Below are 19,497 nucleotides of genomic sequence, written 5' to 3'. Positions count from 1 at the left end.
AAATCTCAACAATGCAACTGTGTGCAGTCAAAAGCAATGTCTAAAGCCCTCCCAATGCATATTAGACTAATCTTAGTTGAACCCACCAATATCTACTAGTTCAGGCAACCGTCTAATACAGTGGTCCCCAACTCCAGGCCTCGAGGGCCGCCAACAGTGCAGGTTTTCAGGATTTCCTTAGTATTGCACAGGGGTTGGAATCATCACCTGTGCAGATGATCACATTACCACCGATGCAATACTAAAGAAATCCTGAAAACCTGCACTGTTGGCGGCCCTCGAGGCCTGGAGTTGGGGACCCCTGATCTAATATGTGTAAGAGTCCCATAATATTTTTGAAGGAGATGTCAGTTGGACGTTTGATTTCGGAGTGTATTGCTTTGTGTTACCGAAGATCGCAAACTGACATGTCTGTCTATGGTTTGGTTATAGATTACACTGAAGTGCTTGGCTTCGTCACTGCTCCTGTGTGTGGGAGAGGTGACTCCCGACCGCACCATCGTTCAGTCGATGGCCATCTGAGGTGTATATTGGCCTCAAGAAGTGACACTAATGAAAGCCCATGTTTGTATGTAACTCCTCTTTGTTACTGCAAACTTATTAGCTCATTCTCCTTCGCAGAGGGGTATACATTTATCCCGTGTTAATCGGCTGCACCTTGGGGCCCTGGCCTAATAAACATAGTAACATGGTTATTAAGGTTGCAGTGTCGGGGTCGTCACGACAATACCCTTCATCCACCAGTCATTCCAAATCAGATTAAGAGCATGTTGGTACCGGAGTGAAGGATGAGTCAGACAAAATGCTGATTCAAACTCATTGCATGCTCGTACTTCGACACGTAGTGGGAACGTCACAGCAACTGAACTTTATCTCCTGATACACAACATTATATGACCTATTGGGGGAAGGTGTGCAGAGGGCGGGGATAGGCAGGGTTTAAGCAATGTATCTAGTATTCAGTCCTTCTGGTTGGTCTGACGTCATATGATGGATTCTCCTTCCTCCACGTCACTTTAAGTTTCCATTTCTCCAGAAACGATACTTTAGCTTCAGAAACGAAAGTAGATTCTTGGCAAGAACAAAAACTAAGGCAAAGGTGAATACTGGCAGCCATCTTAAATACAATTACATATGCATTAGCAAGCATGAAGGAAAAACTTATTGTTTCATAGCATAAGAATATATAAAAGTACAAAAGTGTATAAAGACATATATTTTCACCTTGACAATCCCCCCTAAACACTAAGTTTTTCCCTAAAAAGAAAGATCCTTCTAGACTGTCCATGTGATGGGGAAAGGGGAGGTGGATTTCTTCATCCAGACACCTCAGAAGCTCTCCCCTTGTGAGAGGCCTCCAGGCAGCTGAACCCTTCACTAGCTTCACATGGAGTTCTCCCGCTGTCCCTAAACTAAATCTCTTAGCATCATCTGAGAGTAAGGGGTATTGTCTATCTTCTTGAGGGGGACATACTTGGGGATCTCCCCTGGATCAGTGCCATCGTACTCTGGTGGGTCTACTTCTTGGTTAAGGAAGGTGCCAGTCGGAGTTGCCTCAGTGATAACCTTTTTATACAGGGGAATAACACAACAGAGGATTATCGATCCAACTACAAGGAGAGCAATCAGTGCTAGACAATCTCGTTGAAAGAATCCTTTGAGCCCACCCAACCAACCAGAAAAGAAAGATTTGTCTACTCCAGCATTAATTTTTAATTCTTCTGTCAACCCATTTATCTTTTTAAGGGCTATCATGGTCTTTCCATTTACCCCAGAGTTCTGAGGGATATAGGTACAACATTCCTCTCCCACCATCCCACAGACTCCTCCTTTCTCAGCTAAGATCATATCAAGGGCGAGTCGGTTTTGGAGGGTCATTCTAGTGTTAGGGCCTAACTCCTCAACTATACCCTGGAAGGCATCACAGATAAAATTGACAAACCTTTGTTCACTGTAATATATATAATTGATCCAATCAACATTTTTATTAATCTGCACCTGTGGGATTATAGAAGTAAAGCTAGCATAGATCTGGTTCTGGGCTTTAAATTGGTCAGGCACCCCCCTTGGCACTCCAATGCCATCGACATATACCAATGGATTTTCTTCATAACTCATGTGGAGCTGATCGAGACTTCTCCTCTTTCTGGTATATTCATCAGGTGTCTCTGGATCCCAAGGTAAAATCTTAAACTGCACAGCTAGTTTAACAAGGTTGCATTGACCTGTCTAGGCATTAGGCAACCTAGGATGGAGCTTACCATCTCCACATAACCAATAAATGTCGTACATATACTGTGTATGATTAGCTAGCAAGTCAGTATCTAGGGAACTGTTCTTTTTGCAGAAACCTGTCTCGAAGACCCCTACTGGTGTACCTGTAGTGTTGTGGGAATTATAGCAGGTATAATTATCAGCTAATACGGTTATCCCTCCTGGGACCTTTAGTTTAGGTGCTTCATGAATTAGTGGGACATAATCTGAGCAATCAGTGGGCTTTAAACCCTTCAACAGATTCATAACACAGGCAGTGGTATTGTCATCAGGAAAAAACAACAATACATGTGTGTGTATAGATGTGTATTCGCTGCAGCACAAGCAATACATCCAACAGAGATATTCTGGACTCTTACATTGTATCTTACCCATTCTAACCATAAATTTTTCCTTGGGGCTGTTTGTGTTTCTATGGAGAAAACTTCTAACACATATATAATACTGGATGATTCCCTCTACCACCCGTTGAGTCTCTTGGGGCACTTGACTACATTGCAGAAATCAAATCTCCAGATATTTACCGGGGCCATTAGATTTACCCAGAGAATAGTGGCACCGGTATTCTTATTTACAATAGGGGCCGGGGAGGTAGGAGCGAGGATGGCCCCCAGCCTCAGGACCAAAAACAACAGCAACATTTTCCTTCGATCATCACTGTGAGTAAGCGCTTGTCCGGTCTCTTTAACAGTGTGAAGCGTGGATCCAGGTGCTCTTTCCTTCAAGTTTTACTGACATAGCTTTTCACGACCATAAGACCACCAGGCTTCAAGTTGTGACAAATATCAGTTTCTGCTGAATCTGGAAGGGAAAAAGAAACTAAACATGGGTGTTAGCAACATTTTTACTAAGTTGAATAACATATTGAACAGCACAGTCAGTTTCTTCTGACAACTACTGAGACTGAAAATTTACAACTGAGAACCTAGCACCAAACAATATCTCCTATGGGGACAGGCCATATTTTGCCTTAGGGGTAGTACGAACGTGTAAGAGCCCTGGCCATGGAGCCGTAGTCTCCTGCATCATTTTGGTCAATTGTCCCCTCAGTGTGCCGTTCAGCCTCTTAACTTTCCCACTGGATTGTGGATGGTATGGAGGGCTACAGTGGATCCAAGCATTGTCAGAACCTCCTGATACACATGAGAAGAAAAGTCCGGGCCTTGGTCACTTTCAACAACTTCTGGAACACCATATCTGCATATAACTTCCATCACCAGTTTCTTTGCTGTGGTCTTTGCAGTCACTGTTATGGCTGGCAATCAGGCAACACAGCGTGCAGTAATCAGCGCACATACAGAGATCTGGCAAAAACCCAAAACAATAGGACGAGCTCTGAGACGTGGAATCTCTGTAGACTGCAGTACCTGAACTGTCCTCACACAACTGGAAGCAGCAGTGGATTGCGCCTATCACTACCTATGCAACTCGGCACTGCCTGAGGAGCTGACTAGCCTGAAGATAGAAATACAAGCCTGACTTACCTCAGAGAAATACCCCAAAGGAATAGGCAGCCCCCACATATAATGACTGTTAGCAAGATGAAAAGACAAACGTAGGAATGAAATAGATTCAGCAAAGTGAGGCCCGATATTCTAGACAGAGCGAGGATAGCAAAGAGAACTATGCAGTCTACAAAAAACCCTAAAACAAAAACCACGCAAAGGGGCAAAAAAGACCCACCGTGCCGAACTAACAGCACGGCGGTGCACCCCTTTGCTTCTCAGAGCTTCCAGCAAAAGATAATAACAAGCTGGACAGAAAAAACAGAAAACAAACTAGAAGCACTTATCTAGCAGAGCAGCAGGCCCAAGGAAAGATGCAGTAGCTCAGATCCAACACTGGAACATTGACAAGGAGCAAGGAAGACAGACTCAGGTGGAGCTAAATAGCAAGGCAGCCAACGAGCTCACCAAAACACCTGAGGGAGGACGCCCAGAGACTGCAATACCACTTGTGACCACAGAATTCACAACAGTACCCCCCCCTTGAGGAGGGGTCACCGAACCCTCACCAGAACCCCCAGGCCGACCAGGATGAGCCACATGAAAGGCACGAACAAGATCTGGGGCATGGACATCAGAGGCAAAAACCCAGGAATTATCTTCCTGAGCATAACCCTTCCATTTGACCAGATACTGGAGTTTCCGTCTAGAGACACGAGAATCCAAAATCTTCTCCACAATATACTCCAATTCCCCCTCCACCAAAACAGGGGCAGGAGGCTCCACAGATGGAACCATAGGTGCCACGTATCTCCTCAACAACGACCTATGGAATACATTATGTATGGAAAAGGAGTCTGGGAGGGTCAGACGAAAAGACACCGGATTGAGAATCTCAGAAATCCTATACGGACCAATAAAACGAGGTTTAAATTTAGGAGAGGAAACCTTCATAGGTATATGACGAGAAGATAACCAAACCAGATCCCCAACACGAAGTCGGGGTCCCACACGGCGTCTGCGATTAGCGAAAAGCTGAGCCTTCTCCTGGGACAAGGTCAAATTGTCCACTACCTGAGTCCAGATCTGCTGCAACCTGTCCACCACATAATCCACACCAGGACAGTCCGAAGACTCAACCTGTCCTGAAGAGAAACGAGGATGGAACCCAGAATTGCAGAAAAATGGAGAGACCAAGGTAGCCGAGCTGGCCCGATTATTAAGGGCGAACTCAGCCAACGGCAAAAATGACACCCAATCATCCTGGTCAGCGGAAACAAAACATCTCAGATATGTTTCCAAGGTCTGATTGGTTCGTTCGGTCTGGCCATTAGTCTGAGGATGGAAGGCCGAGGAAAAAGATAGGTCAATGCCCATCCTACCACAAAAGGCTCGCCAGAACCTTGAGACAAACTGGGAACCTCTGTCAGAAACAATATTCTCAGGAATGCCATGCAAACGAACCACATGCTGGAAGAACAAAGGCACCAAATCAGAGGAGGAAGGCAATTTAACCAAGGGCACCAGATGGACCATTTTAGAAAAGCGATCACAGACCACCCAAATGACAGACATCTTTTGAGAAACGGGAAGGTCAGAAATGAAATCCATCGAAATATGTGTCCAAGGCCTCTTCGGGACCGGCAAGGGCAAAAGCAACCCACTGGCACGTGAACAGCAGGGCTTAGCCCTAGCACAAATTCCACAGGACTGCACAAAAGCACGCACATCCCGCGACAGAGACGGCCACCAAAAGGATCTAGCAACCAACTCCCTGGTACCAAAGATTCCTGGATGACCGGCCAGCACCGAACAATGAAGTTCAGAGATAACTTTACTAGTCCACCTATCAGGGACGAACAGTTTCTCGGCCGGACAACGATCAGGTTTATTAGCCTGAAATTTCTGCAACACTCTCCGCAAATCAGGGGAGATGGCAGACACAATGACTCCTTCCTTGAGGATACTCGCCGGCTCAGATAACCCCGGAGAGTCGGGCACAAAACTCCTAGACAGAGCATCCGCCTTCACATTTTTAGAGCCCGGAAGATATGAAATCACAAAATCAAAACGAGCAAAAAATAACGACCAACGGGCCTGTCTAGGATTCAAGCGCTTGGCAGACTCAAGATAAGTAAGGTTCTTATGATCAGTCAAAACCACCACGCGATGCTTAGCACCCTCAAGCCAATGACGCCACTCCTCGAATGCCCACTTCATGGCCAGCAACTCTCGGTTGCCCACATCATAATTACGCTCAGCAGCAGAAAATTTCCTGGAAAAGAAAGCACATGGTTTGAACACTGAGCAACCAGAACCTCTCTGTGACAAAACCGCCCCTGCACCAATCTCAGAAGCATCAACCTCGACCTGGAACGGAAGAGAAACATCAGGTTGACACAACACAGGGGCACAGCAAAAACGACGCTTCAACTCCTGAAAAGCTTCCACGGCAGCAGAAGACCAATTAACCAAATCAGCACCCTTCTTGGTCAAATCGGTCAATGGTCTGGCAATGCTAGAAAAATTACAGATGAAGCGACGATAAAAATTAGCAAAGCCCAGGAATTTCTGCAAACTTTTTAGAGATGTCGGCTGAGTCCAATCCTGGATGGCCTGAACCTTAACCGGATCCATCTCGATAGTAGAAGGGGAAAAGATGAACCCCAAAAATGAAACTTTCTGCACACCGAAGAGACACTTTGATCCCTTCACAAACAAGGAATTAGCACGCAGTACCTGGAAAACCATTCTGACTTGCTTTACATGAGACTCCCAATCATCTGAGAAGATCAAAATGTCATCCAAGTAAACAATCAAGAATTTATCCAGATACTCACGAAAAATGTCATGCATAAAAGACTGAAAAACAGATGGAGCATTGGCAAGTCCGAACGGCATCACCAGATACTCAAAATGACCCTCGGGCGTATTAAATGCCGTTTTCCATTCATCTCCCTGCCTGATTCTCACCAGATTATACGCACCACGAAGATCAATCTTAGTAAACCAACTAGCCCCCTTAATCCGAGCAAACAAGTCAGAAATCAATGGCAAGGGATACTGAAACTTAACAGTGATCTTATTAAGAAGGCGGTAATCAATACACGGTCTTAGCGAACCATCCTTCTTGGCTACAAAAAAGAACCCTGCTCCCAATGGTGACGACGATGGGCGAATATGTCCCTTCTCCAGGGACTCCTTCACATAACTGCGCATAGCGGTGTGTTCAGGTACGGACAAATTAAATAAACGACCCTTAGGGAATTTACTACCAGGAATCAAATCGATAGCACAATCACAATTCCTATGCGGAGGAAGGGCATCAGACTTGGACTCTTCAAATACATCCTGAAAGTCCGACAAGAACTCTGGGATGTCAGAAGGAATGGATGACGAAATAGACAAAAATGGAACATCACCATGTACTCCCTGACAACCCCAGCTGGTTACCGACATAGAGTTCCAATCCAATACTGGATTATGGGTTTGTAGCCATGGCAACCCCAACACGACCACATCATGCAAATTATGCAGTACCAAAAAGCGAATAACTTCCTGATGTGCAGGAGCCATGCACATGGTCAGCTGGGCCCAGTACTGAGGCTTATTCTTGGCCAGAGGTGTAGCATCAATTCCTCTCAACGGAATAGGACACCGCAAAGGCTCCAAGAAAAATCCACAACGTTTAGCATAATCCAAATCCATCAGATTCAGGGCAGCGCCTGAATCCACAAACGCCATGACAGAATATGATGACAAAGAGCACATTAAGGTAATGGACAAAAGGAATTTGGACTGTACAGTACCAATAACGGCAGAGCTATCGAACCGCCTAGTGCGTTTAGGACAATTAGAAATAGCATGAGTAGAATCACCACAATAGAAACACAGTCTGTTCAGACGTCTGTGTTCGTGCCGTTCTACTTTAGTCATAGTCCTGTTGCACTGCATAGGCTCAGGCTTACTCTCAGACAATACCGCCAGATGGTGCACAGATTTACGCTCGCGCAAGCGACGACCGATCTGAATGGCCAAGGACATAGACTCATTCAAACCAGCAGGCATAGGAAATCCCACCATTACATCCTTAAGAGCTTCAGAGAGACCCTTTCTGAACAAAGCCGCTAGTGCAGATTCATTCCACAGAGTGAGTACTGACCATTTTCTAAATTTCTGACAATATAGTTCTACATCATCCTGACCCTGGCATAAAGCCAGCAGATTTTTCTCAGCTTGATCCACTGAATTAGGCTCATCGTAAAGCAATCCCAGCGCCTGGAAAAATGCATCAATATTACTCAATGCAGAATCTCCTGGTGCAAGAGAAAACGCCCAGTCCTGTGGGTCGCCGCGCAAAAAAGAAATAATAATCAAAACCTGTTGAATAGGATTACCAGAAGAATGAGGTTTCAAGGCCAAAAATAGCTTACAATTATTTCTGAAGCTCAGGAACTTAGTTCTGTCACCAAAAAACAAATCAGGAATCGGAATTCTTGGTTCTAGCATCGATTTCTGATCAATAGTATCTTGAATCTTTTGTACATTTACAACGAGATTATCCATTGAGGAGCACAGAGCCTGAATATCCATGTCCACAGCTGTGTCCTGAAGCACTCTAATGTCTAGGGGAAAAAAAAGACTGAAGACAGAGCTAAGAAAAAAAAATGATGTCAGGATTTCTTTTTTCCCTCTATTGGAAATCATTGAATTGGCTCCTTGTACTGTTATGGCTGGCAATCAGGCAACACAGCGTGCAGTAATCAGCGCACATACAGAGATCTGGCAAAAACCCAAAACAATAGGACGAGCTCTGAGACGTGGAATCTCTGTAGACTGCAGTACCTGAACTGTCCTCACACAACTGGAAGCAGCAGTGGATTGCGCCTATCACTACCTATGCAACTCGGCACTGCCTGAGGAGCTGACTAGCCTGAAGATAGAAATACAAGCCTGACTTACCTCAGAGAAATACCCCAAAGGAATAGGCAGCCCCCACATATAATGACTGTTAGCAAGATGAAAAGACAAACGTAGGAATGAAATAGATTCAGCAAAGTGAGGCCCGATATTCTAGACAGAGCGAGGATAGCAAAGAGAACTATGCAGTCTACAAAAAACCCTAAAACAAAAACCACGCAAAGGGGCAAAAAGACCCACCGTGCCGAACTAACAGCACGGCGGTGCACCCCTTTGCTTCTCAGAGCTTCCAGCAAAAGATAATAACAAGCTGGACAGAAAAAACAGAAAACAAACTAGAAGCACTTATCTAGCAGAGCAGCAGGCCCAAGGAAAGATGCAGTAGCTCAGATCCAACACTGGAACATTGACAAGGAGCAAGGAAGACAGACTCAGGTGGAGCTAAATAGCAAGGCAGCCAACGAGCTCACCAAAACACCTGAGGGAGGACGCCCAGAGACTGCAATACCACTTGTGACCACAGAATTCACAACAAGTCACGTTGGTAACGGGGAATGCTTCTGGCCAACTGGAGAACATGTCGACAACCACCAGACAATATTCATACCTTCCAGACTTAGGCAACGTGATGTGGTCCACTTGGAGCCTTTGGAAAGGATAGTCGGGCTTTGTAAGGTGCTTCGGGGGTACACGTTGAAGTTGACCGGGATTGCAGGTCTGACAGATACCTCGATGTGTGGGCCCATGCGCCCACGTGGCAATAGCAGGGTACATCCGCTTAAGGAGACACACAAGTTGGTCCTTTTTCCAGAGACCATTGTCCATACATGCTCCATCAGCCTTCCACTGCTTCACCTCTTCCTTTGGAGATATTCTCTGCATCGTCATTAAGCGGTCTCGCGGGTTCCGACAGAAGACCTCAGCCTGTCGTAGATCATCAGGTTCCTGTAGAGTCAGTGTTTCTTGTAACTGTTTACGCTGAGAGCGTGTGGTCACCATAGCTGGTATGGTCAGTTCAACGGGTAGGAGAGCAGCGGCTTTTGCTTGCATATCCGCAAAGGTGTTACCAACAGGCTGTGGACTGTTCCATAGTACCGTGCTCCTTAACTTTGATAATGGCCACCTGAGTAGGTAATTTGATTGAGTCCATGAGGGCTTTAACAGCTTCAGCATTCTTCACTGGAGTCCCGGCAGTAGTAACAAACCCTCGATTGGCTCATAGGGCTCCAAAATCATGAGCAATGCCAAATGCATACTGTGAATCCGTATATATTAGCCCGCCTGTCTTTGGCCAAAGTACATGTAGTAGACAGATCCTGAAGTTCTGCTTCTTGTCCTGACAGGGAGGGAGGAAGTGCAGCTCCGTGCACTACAGTATCTTCCGTAGTAACAGCGTATCCGGTGTGAAATCTGCCAAAATCATCACCATATTTTGAACAGTCTTTCAGGGCCTTGTAGAGAGGTAGCATTATGCGGGATGTGTCCAGTATTCACTGACAATAATAAGTACATAGTCCAAGGAAACGCTGGAGCTCGGTCACATCTTTTGTAGCTGACGGCTATTTTTCTTTCTTCTGTGAGGTGTCTGGCACCCTGAAGGAGACAGTGACCCAAAAATATCACTTGACCAAGGCAGAACCAAAGTTTCGAGGCCGAAACCCGACAGTTCAGATCTGCCAGATACTTGTGAAAACTAACAGTGGCAACAATGGCTTCCTGCTCTGTGCACACAACAACAAAAAAAATACCCACATACTGAAGCAGCGTGACATAGGGATATTCTAACTGCCAGGGTTAAACACACTATCCCCCCTATTTTTTTTTTTTTTTACAAACTGATTGGGAAAGGGCGTGTAAGATACAGGTTATATAACATAACGACCATCTGACCATCATCTTGGCTCACCAACTCTCTAGGTCTGCTCAGGTGCACTTATACGTCCATCATATTGTCTTTGTCTGTATAATGGGAAAGGTTTGTTCTCAGGGTCAGCCAATTATTTTAGCGTAGCTAGCTAGTCAGAGGGCTTCCAGGGATAATACTCCTGTATCTGTCTTACACTACCTGATGTGGTTAGTTCTCTTGTGGTGGGGGTGACTAGATGACCGGTTGGGGGGTGACATGACATGCTGGTCTACAGCTCCTTCCCAAAAGGATTACTGTCAGCTTACTCCCAAAGTTAATGTCCCCACTACCCACTGTCCTGTGTCAGCTTCTTATATCACTACATGTGATCTTATCTGGACAGGATTCAGCGTAATTTACTTAGGTTGGGTTGCAGCACAGATTATACAAGTATTTCTCCAGTCTGGGTTTGTCTGACCGCAATGTTTACAAATCCATCTATCTTGTCTTGGTCTGAGAATTAACATGGTGAGAGAGATTTCCAGACACAGGGTTAAAATGGATATTGGAGTATGAGACTGGATTTGTGTAAGGGAGGGGGGCTGGAGCTGGAGTATAGTGAGCCACTGATAAGAACTAGCTGTGTCCTTGAAGCTGCTGTTCCTGCTCCTTGAAGCTGCTGTGGGGGCTACAGAGCGTAGCTGCTGATACAGAATGGGTTGAGTTCTTCTGGAAACTTTGTACTACTTTTAATGTTTCGTCCGGAGTGGAATTCTCGATGTCAGGTCTAACTGACATTATTGCCTCTTTCAATTCAGATTTAAAACTCGGATATCAAAGCTACCACAAAAACGTGTGAATGGGCTTTATTATACAGTGAAAACCCCAGATCTTTAAACACTACCATAAGACGCCCATAGAACTTCTCGGCAGTCTAGGATATATTGGTGCCTTGGGGTTAAGGGGCACAGAGCTTACAGTCAGGAAAAGAGACTTAATTTCCTGAGGAGGGACCATATTACCTAACAGGGAGCCCCCCTGTACCAAATTTCTTATTGTTTGCTTTCCCAATACATTAATCTCAGTCACTTTCTCAGTTCCTTCTTGCACCACAAAACATCCAGTTTTTGTCATAACAATAGACAATTTTTCCTTTTTCAACGTAACAATCTAAAACAAAACACCATATTTTACTTTAAACTTGCAATAATTCTTACTACACAAGGAGAGGACGCAGCGACTCGACCCCCTCCATACCAGAAACACGGAACAGATAAGAACATGACAGCATTCCTCAACACAAAGAAGAAAGGCACAGCGCAGCTGTTTGACCCCTCCCATCGGGTGTCTCGGAAAACCACACAGAGTAACGAAATACAGCAGTTCTCAGACTTAATTCATTTCTACAAAACCTTCACACAACTCATATGCCAGAACACCCTAGAAAAACTAATGATTGAGGTATTTTATAACCAAACACGGGCTCTGCATCCTTTAATCTTTCCTCTCCATCAACCTCTCAACATTCTTGACTGCCTTCTTGCCCTCCCGTGACTCTACTATTGTCTTGACTTCCACAGCATCCTCACTTATCTCGTGGGGCACGGACTTCTTCTGCCATAAGAGACGCAACATGACTCACAGAATACTACGCCTTTCTGCAGTAGGCCGCTGACAGCGGTAACAACACTGTATTCCCATCAAAAAACAACACGGAGCCTCGCGTTCGACGTGTTATGAATAAAGAGCCTCGCGCTCGATATCCTGTCCCTAACCCCTGAATACCAGTGATTAACAGTCTACCCTGTCACGATATTCTAAACGTTGGGAGTCGGTCTCCTAGTGAGAGCCCTCCCCGGAAAAACAGGTGGTCCCCTCTCGGGACGTCTTAATTACCTATCTGGACAATATCACAGAGGCTGCGTCTCCTATCCCTTTCTCAAAGCCGCCCCCAATCCACAACTTCCTCAATCTTTCACTCTATCACTACTAGGCAACAGTCACGGGTAGGGTGGTTGAATGGAGTACAATGACCGGTGGAGGAGGTGTGGTGTACACGAGGACGCGCAGAGTGCGACGTCTCTCAGTTGCTGGTTCGAAGCGTGGCACGAGATCGCGCTCGGTCTCACCACTCGACCGGTCACTCCCCAGACCCAAGGAGACCACAGACTAACCAATAACGGCTGAAACACTAGCAAGTGTGACACATACATAGTATGTGATCTCCACTTACCGTGTTTGGAGGGTGATCAGTCCTCGAGGTCAGCCACTACGGGTGTCGTCCACGGATATCCAGGCATGGGTCCAGGGGGTCTCGGATCGCGGGCCACGCCCCACGTTGGTTGCGCCAAATTGTCGGGGTCGTCACGACAATACCCTTCATCCACCATTCATTCCAAATCAGATTAAGAGCAATCAGACTAGTTCCCTGGATTAACGCCCTATCAAGGAATCTAGTATATATACCCTGCAACATTATACTTTTCAAGAAAGGTATCCAATCCCCTCTTAAATTTAAGTACTGAATCACTCATTACAACATCATACGGCAGAGAGTTCCATAGTCTCACTGCTCTTACAGTAAAGAACCCGCGTCTGTTATTATGCCTAAACCTTCTTTCCTCCAGACGTAGAGGATGCCCCCTTGTCCCTGTCTTAGGTCTATGATTGAAAAGATCATCAGAAAGGTCTTTGTACTGTCCCCTCATATATTTATACATTAAAATAAGATCACCCCTTAGTCTTCGTTTTTCCAAACTAAATAGCCCCAAGTGTAATAACCTATCTTGGTATTGCAGACTCCCCAGTCCTCTAATAACCTTGGTCGCTCTTCTCTGCACCCGCTCTAGTTCAGCTATGTCTTTCTTATACACCGGAGACCAGAACTGTACACAGTATTCTAAGTGTGGTCGAACTAGTGACTTGTATAGAGGTAAAATTATGTTCTCCTTATGTGCATCTATGCCTCTTTTATGCATCCCATTATTTTATTTGCCTTTGTAGCAGCTCCCTGACACTGGCCACTGAACATGAGTTTGTCATCCACCCATGCTCCCAGGTCTTTTTCATTGACGGTTTTGGCCAGAGAAACTTGTCACAAAGTCCCGAAGTATGTCTTGTGTATAATTAGCAGTTATCGCCTCTTAACAGAATTTTCGCATCTTTAACAGTAACTCTGAGGATTTTGTGATTATTTTTTATTTTTTTTTTATTTTTTAATTTATTTATTGATTTAGTGAGTCCATATGGAAACTTATACTTTTTATTTGAGAATGCCACGACCTTTATTCAGCGAGCGAGTAGAGGGTGGATATAATTTTTTTTTCTCCCATATAGACAGCTAAAGATGTTTTAAAACAGAATGTATTTGCATATTACCATTATATTTGTAGGTAACAGCGTTTATAATTTTTAGGTGACATATTTTTTTATGAAGGAGTACAAATCCTTCATTGTCAATGATCCACTGATATAAACTAGGTCATCCTTGTGTGGAACATTTAAGGAGAAGTTGGTAAAGTTTGAGCTTTGATATGAGTTTGTTTTCCTAAAACTAAATTTTGTTTCTGAATAACTAGGTTCTAATGGAACAGCAATGATAAGGGTCCTCAGCATCACAACAGCCGAGCGTATTCTACTAAAAGGAATTACTGGTAGCGTTACAGACTTGGCATTTGCTCATCTCAATTCGGACCAGCTGGCATGTCTGGATGAAGCAGGAAGCCTCTTTGTATGGCGACTCAACATGGAGAATGGAAAAATAATGTGCGTTTTTCTTAATTAAGCATTCTTTTTCTTGTTTAAATTGTCCTAACAGATACTGCTAATAACTTATTACCATATTTTAATAGTTTACTTAACAAAACAAGTTTATTGCATTATTTCTCTGGAGTGCGGCAATACACTACGTGACAGAAGTTATGTCGCTTATGCATGTTATGTAAATAAAAGCTTATAACCTGACATTAAATTAATCTATTGGTTGTATAAATTATTCTTTTGAAAGCTGAAACACTCCGAAATGTGGTTTAGGTTAAGAAAATAAATTGACATCAATGCAGAAATATTGATCAGGTAATAGACACAGAATGGTCAGATTTTGGCATGCCAAATGTTTTGTCGCTCGCAGAAAGTAATATGATATTCAAACAAATAATTAACTTAAAATACAAATAATGATGTTCATGTCTGGTGACTGGCAAGCCAGTCCTTGAGCACCTTGATCTTTTTTGCCTGGAGGCACTTTGTTGTAGAGATGGATGTATGAGATGGAGCACCATCCTGCTGCAGAATTTGACCCATTTTATGGTTTGTAATATGAGTTAGCTAATACTACTTGATATTTTAGGCTATTGATATTGCCTTCCACCTTGCAAATGTTTCGTACACCCCCATACTGAATGTATCCCCAGACCATGATCTTTCCACCACCAAATTTAACTGTTTTCTGGGTTTATTTTGGATCCATACGGTCTCCAGTAGGTCTCCTGCAGTATTTGCGGCGGCTGTGGTGTAATTCTACTGAAGATTCATCAGAGAAATCCACCTTCTGCAACTTTTCCAGCGTCCATCTGTTTAGCAGGCTGTGGGACTTTGCAAATGCCACACGGTTTTTTATTTGCGTTTTGTTTAGTGCTGGTTTCTGGGCATTGATTCGACCATGGAGGCCATTTTGAGACCATATCCTACAAACTGTTCTAGTTGACACAGGGACTTGAGGTGACCAGGCCTGTTGAAGCTCAGCTGCAATGGAAAAGGGGTTGCTTTGGATTTTCTAACCAACAAATGTTCCTCCTGAGCAGTTGTCTTGTGGGTTCTGCTGGACCTGGGCTTGTCAAACACATCTCCAGTCTCTTCAAATCTTTTTTTTTTTTTTTTAATTTCTTTGTACTTATACGCTGAAACACATTAAAGGTGCCAGCTACCTCTGCAGTGGATCTGGTCTTCAGCCTCTTGATAATCCAGGCTTTGGTCGCAGTGTGGATTTTTGGCATGTTGTCAGCTCAAGTTGCAGTTCAAGTGAAGGTCTGGGGTGCTGGGTTTCTTTTTATATACAAACACACTAATTAACTGATCATTTACTGAGCACAGGTGAGAGTGTAAACTAGGATTGGGTGCATTATATGACCAGGCAACAAAACTTCTGTCTTGCCAAAATCTGACCATTCTGTGTCCACTACCTGATCAATATTTCTGCATTGATGCCAATTTACTTTCTTAACCTAAACCACATTTTGGCGGGTTTCAGCTTTCAAAAGAATAATTTATACAACCAATGGATGAATTTAACGTTTGGTTATAAGCTTTTATTTACATAACATGGATAAGAGACATAACTACTGTCAGGCAGTGTACAACACGTGTGGCTGTTAACGCACACATCAAGGATCAGATCGTGCCATTTGGCTTTTAATCTGTCACCATGTTGTTGCATTATGTAGGATCGGAGACCTTGATCCCAGCAATATCACTGGCTGGGTTGCTTTCTTTAGTTTTGATAATCACTCTTTTCTGCATATCTAGCAGTTATAGAACCAAAAACACATGGGCCACTTGCACATTGAACAAGTCTGTAGGAACCTGTTCACACCACCAAAAAACTTGGACACAAAAAAGCACAGTGAGGTCAAAAAATACTGTTGTAAAAAAAAAAATCTCAGTAATAGGAAAGTGCTTGTCAAAAGATGGAAAAAAAGGGTATTTAGTTGATACATTTGTTTTTGCAAAAAAATGTATGCTAAGCTGCTCCACCAATCGTCAAGGTATACCCTTATAGAGCAGTCCTATCTAATGAATAAAATCCCTATCTGATGTATTTAAAACCTGATCATCTGTATAGTACCTGTATAAGCAGGGTTCAGAGAAGGAACATCCATGTGGACATGCAGGAAGGAACAGCCGAAGGCAAATGACCCACAGAGGAGTGATAGACTCCCCAGTCTTGTAGAAACAAGAGAACAATTATAGAACAAAAACACATGGGCCACTTGCACATTGAACATTGAATGTGGAGCTCTATATAGTCCAGCCCACTTTACTAATTGGAGCTTTATGCCTATGCAAGGTGTAATTTAACATAAACCGACATATCTAGGACATCGACTAAATAGCCAATGCAAGTAAGATGTCCAAATGTTTTCTGGACCGCATGACAACTCCCAAATACGATATCACCTATAGAGAACAACGGAGTATGACGCCCCAAGAAAAATAAATTTCTTATACATAATATAAAAAATCCATAACTTTATTGAAAAATGCAATATACCATAAAAAGACAGTAACATGATAGATAATTTGGTGATGACACGAAAAACAAACACAAGCGGTACCATAAAAATACGTTTTTATCACCAAATAGCACCATGGATCATAGTCGACAGATCACTCCGTAAGGAATCTAACTACATCCTACATAAAGTGAAAAAGATATAGATGGCGATCTGCCCAGCGCCCATAGGAACCTCCGGCGTTGCCCCAAGTATATCTAAAGTGGCATCCCGCCTGGAGATCCATGTGCCACCGCCATACAGTAAAGTGCCAAGTGCTTAAAACCCATGTTGCATAAAGTGCTTACCCATGTGGGAGTGGTGACCGCCGAGTTTGTAGCCCCGACGTACATTTCGCAATCACTCTGCTTCCTCGGGAGGCTTGGTGCTAAAAACGTATTTTTATGGTACCGCTTGTTTTTGTTTTTCGTGTAATCACCAAATTATCTATCATGTTACTGTCTTTTTATGGTACATTGCATTTTTCAATAAAGTTATGGATTTTTTATATTATGTATAAGAAATTTCTTTTTCTTGGGGCGTCATACTCCGTTGTTCTCTATAGGTGACTATGCAAGGTGTACTCAGAAATCTACCAATCAGTGGTGGGGGCAGAGTTATACATAGCTCCTGAATATAGAGAACAACATGGCATCAGGTGGTAAAATCACAGTATAATTAGCAGGAGATTATCAAAACTACGTTAAGCAGCCCAGTAAGTGACCGCTGGAATCAATGTTTCTGTCTTCTACATTATGCTGCCCTACTATTATACAAGGTTGCAAAATTTGGTTTTTAAACAAAGTATCTGTCACCACATTTTTGACTGCTAATGTGAAGTGGCATTGAGGTATTGGTACAGTTAATACCTTTAAAAGTGTCTAATTTCAAATTCATCCAAAGGCATAGTGAGCATCTCTAACACATACTCATAGTCGAAAGTGTTGGCATCCTTAAAATTGTTTCCAAAAATTTAATATTTCTCAGAAAAATTATTGCCATTACACGTGTTTTATTATACACTTGTTGATTTCCTTTGTGTGTATTTGAACAGAAAAAAGTCAAATTGGACATAATGTTTCACAAAGCTCAAAAAATGGGCTGGACAAAATTGGTACTTGTCCCAAATTGTGTCTAAGCAACTTTTTCAAGCATGTGATGCTCGTTCAAACTCACGTGGCAAGTAACAAGTGTGGGCAATATGAAAATCATGCATGAAACCACATAAAAAGGGGAGAAGATGACCCAATCCTTGCATTTTGTGTCTGTGTGTGCCACACTAAGCATGGAGAATAGAATGAGAAGATAATCTCAAAGTTACACGTCTATCTCTGATATCTTGTTGTCCTTTGTCAACGGTGTGCAACACAATCAAGAAGTTTACAACCCATGGCACTGTAGCTAATCTTCCTGGAAGTGGACTGCAGAGAAAAGTTAATGAAAGGTTGCAAGGCAGGATAGACCGGATAGTGGGTAAGCCACCCAAATCAATTTCCAAAGTTTTCTCGCAGGTAAAGAAATACCACCCTCATATAATAGCCCTGGTAGAGAATCTCCTCACTAGAGATAAAGCCAAATGGATCCATAAGCTATGGGTGCAATGGTTGCTGCACTCCTTCCACATGAGCTGTTCAAGAGGAGTATCTCTTCTTTATACATAAGTTGGTAAGATGGGAGGTTAAAGCCTCCCGTAGAGACCCGTAGGGGCACTTTGTATTTGTTGACGCGAGCATTAATTCTAAACATTGTTGTTCTCTGTGTATATATAATCCACCACCAGCCAATATAAGCATTGTAAAAAAAGCTTTGCGTTGAACTACCCAGAGGCATATATTCTATGCATGGCCGATTTTATCTCATAACGGATAACACCCTAGATAGGCTACGACTAGATAATGGCGACACTTCAGTGACCCTTTTTCCCAACATCATGGTTACATATATGGAAGGGAATGGTTGGATAGACTTATGGAGATTGAGACACCCGAGCACAAGAGAACACACCTGTCACTGCTCGACCAGACGCACCTTGTTGCGTCTGGACTATATAATTGGCTTTAATAATTTGGTGTTGTGGGTAGATAAAGTAGAACTTGGAAGCAGAGGTCACAGCCCTGTGGAGCCAAATCTTAAGTTTGGCTATATCACTCGCATCATGCATATCTTATATCATGCATGAAACCACATAAAAAGGGGAGAAGATGACCCAATCCTTGCATTTTGTGTCTGTGTGTGCCACACTAAGCATGGAGAATAGAATGAGAAGATAAAGTAGAACATGGAATCAGATCACAGCCCTGTGGAGCCAAATCTTAAGTTTGGCTCTATCACTCGCAAATTAAATTCATTCTGGCTTAAATTAATTGGCCCAACAATTGCACAACTAAACTGTTATATATCAACACATACTGTAATGTCAATTTATTCTGGGACACGTTGAAAGCTTATCTAAGGGATATCTCATCTACAATCTCATACGTTAAGAGAGTCACATCCAGGGAAGATGCAGAAATGGAGGTTAAATTAAAAGAATCTGAAAATAAATATATTGCAGAGCCCTCGAGTGGCAACAAGTCAGAATGGCTCTGCTCTCATAAATTGTACACACAACACCAAAAGCTAAATCCAAAAGGAAATTATTCTACACAAGGCAATCCTACTTTGAATTGGGTAACCAGTCTAGCAAGTTAATGTCTTACATGGCCTAACAACATAATGCATCTAACACAATACTTCAAATTAG

The 19,497-nt window shown here is 43.3% G+C and overlaps 1 protein-coding gene across 2 annotated transcripts in view; it reads left to right on the top strand.

Moving 5' to 3' along the window:
• EDC4 (enhancer of mRNA decapping 4) overlaps positions 1-19,497 on the top strand; it is a 928,397-nt gene that overhangs the window by 100,092 nt on the left and 808,808 nt on the right. For both annotated transcript variants that reach the window (XM_069740123.1, XM_069740124.1), the window contains exon 5: positions 14,064-14,250. In XM_069740123.1, the coding sequence (XP_069596224.1) occupies positions 14,064-14,250 (187 nt within the window). The remainder of the gene's footprint in view (positions 1-14,063; positions 14,251-19,497) is intronic.

Source organism: Ranitomeya imitator, chromosome 9 (assembly GCF_032444005.1).
Source record: "Ranitomeya imitator isolate aRanImi1 chromosome 9, aRanImi1.pri, whole genome shotgun sequence".
NCBI classification, from domain to species: Eukaryota; Metazoa; Chordata; class Amphibia; order Anura; family Dendrobatidae; genus Ranitomeya; species Ranitomeya imitator.
The sequence above is the reverse complement of the archived record's forward strand: the minus strand, read 5'-3'. Positions and strand labels throughout refer to the sequence as shown.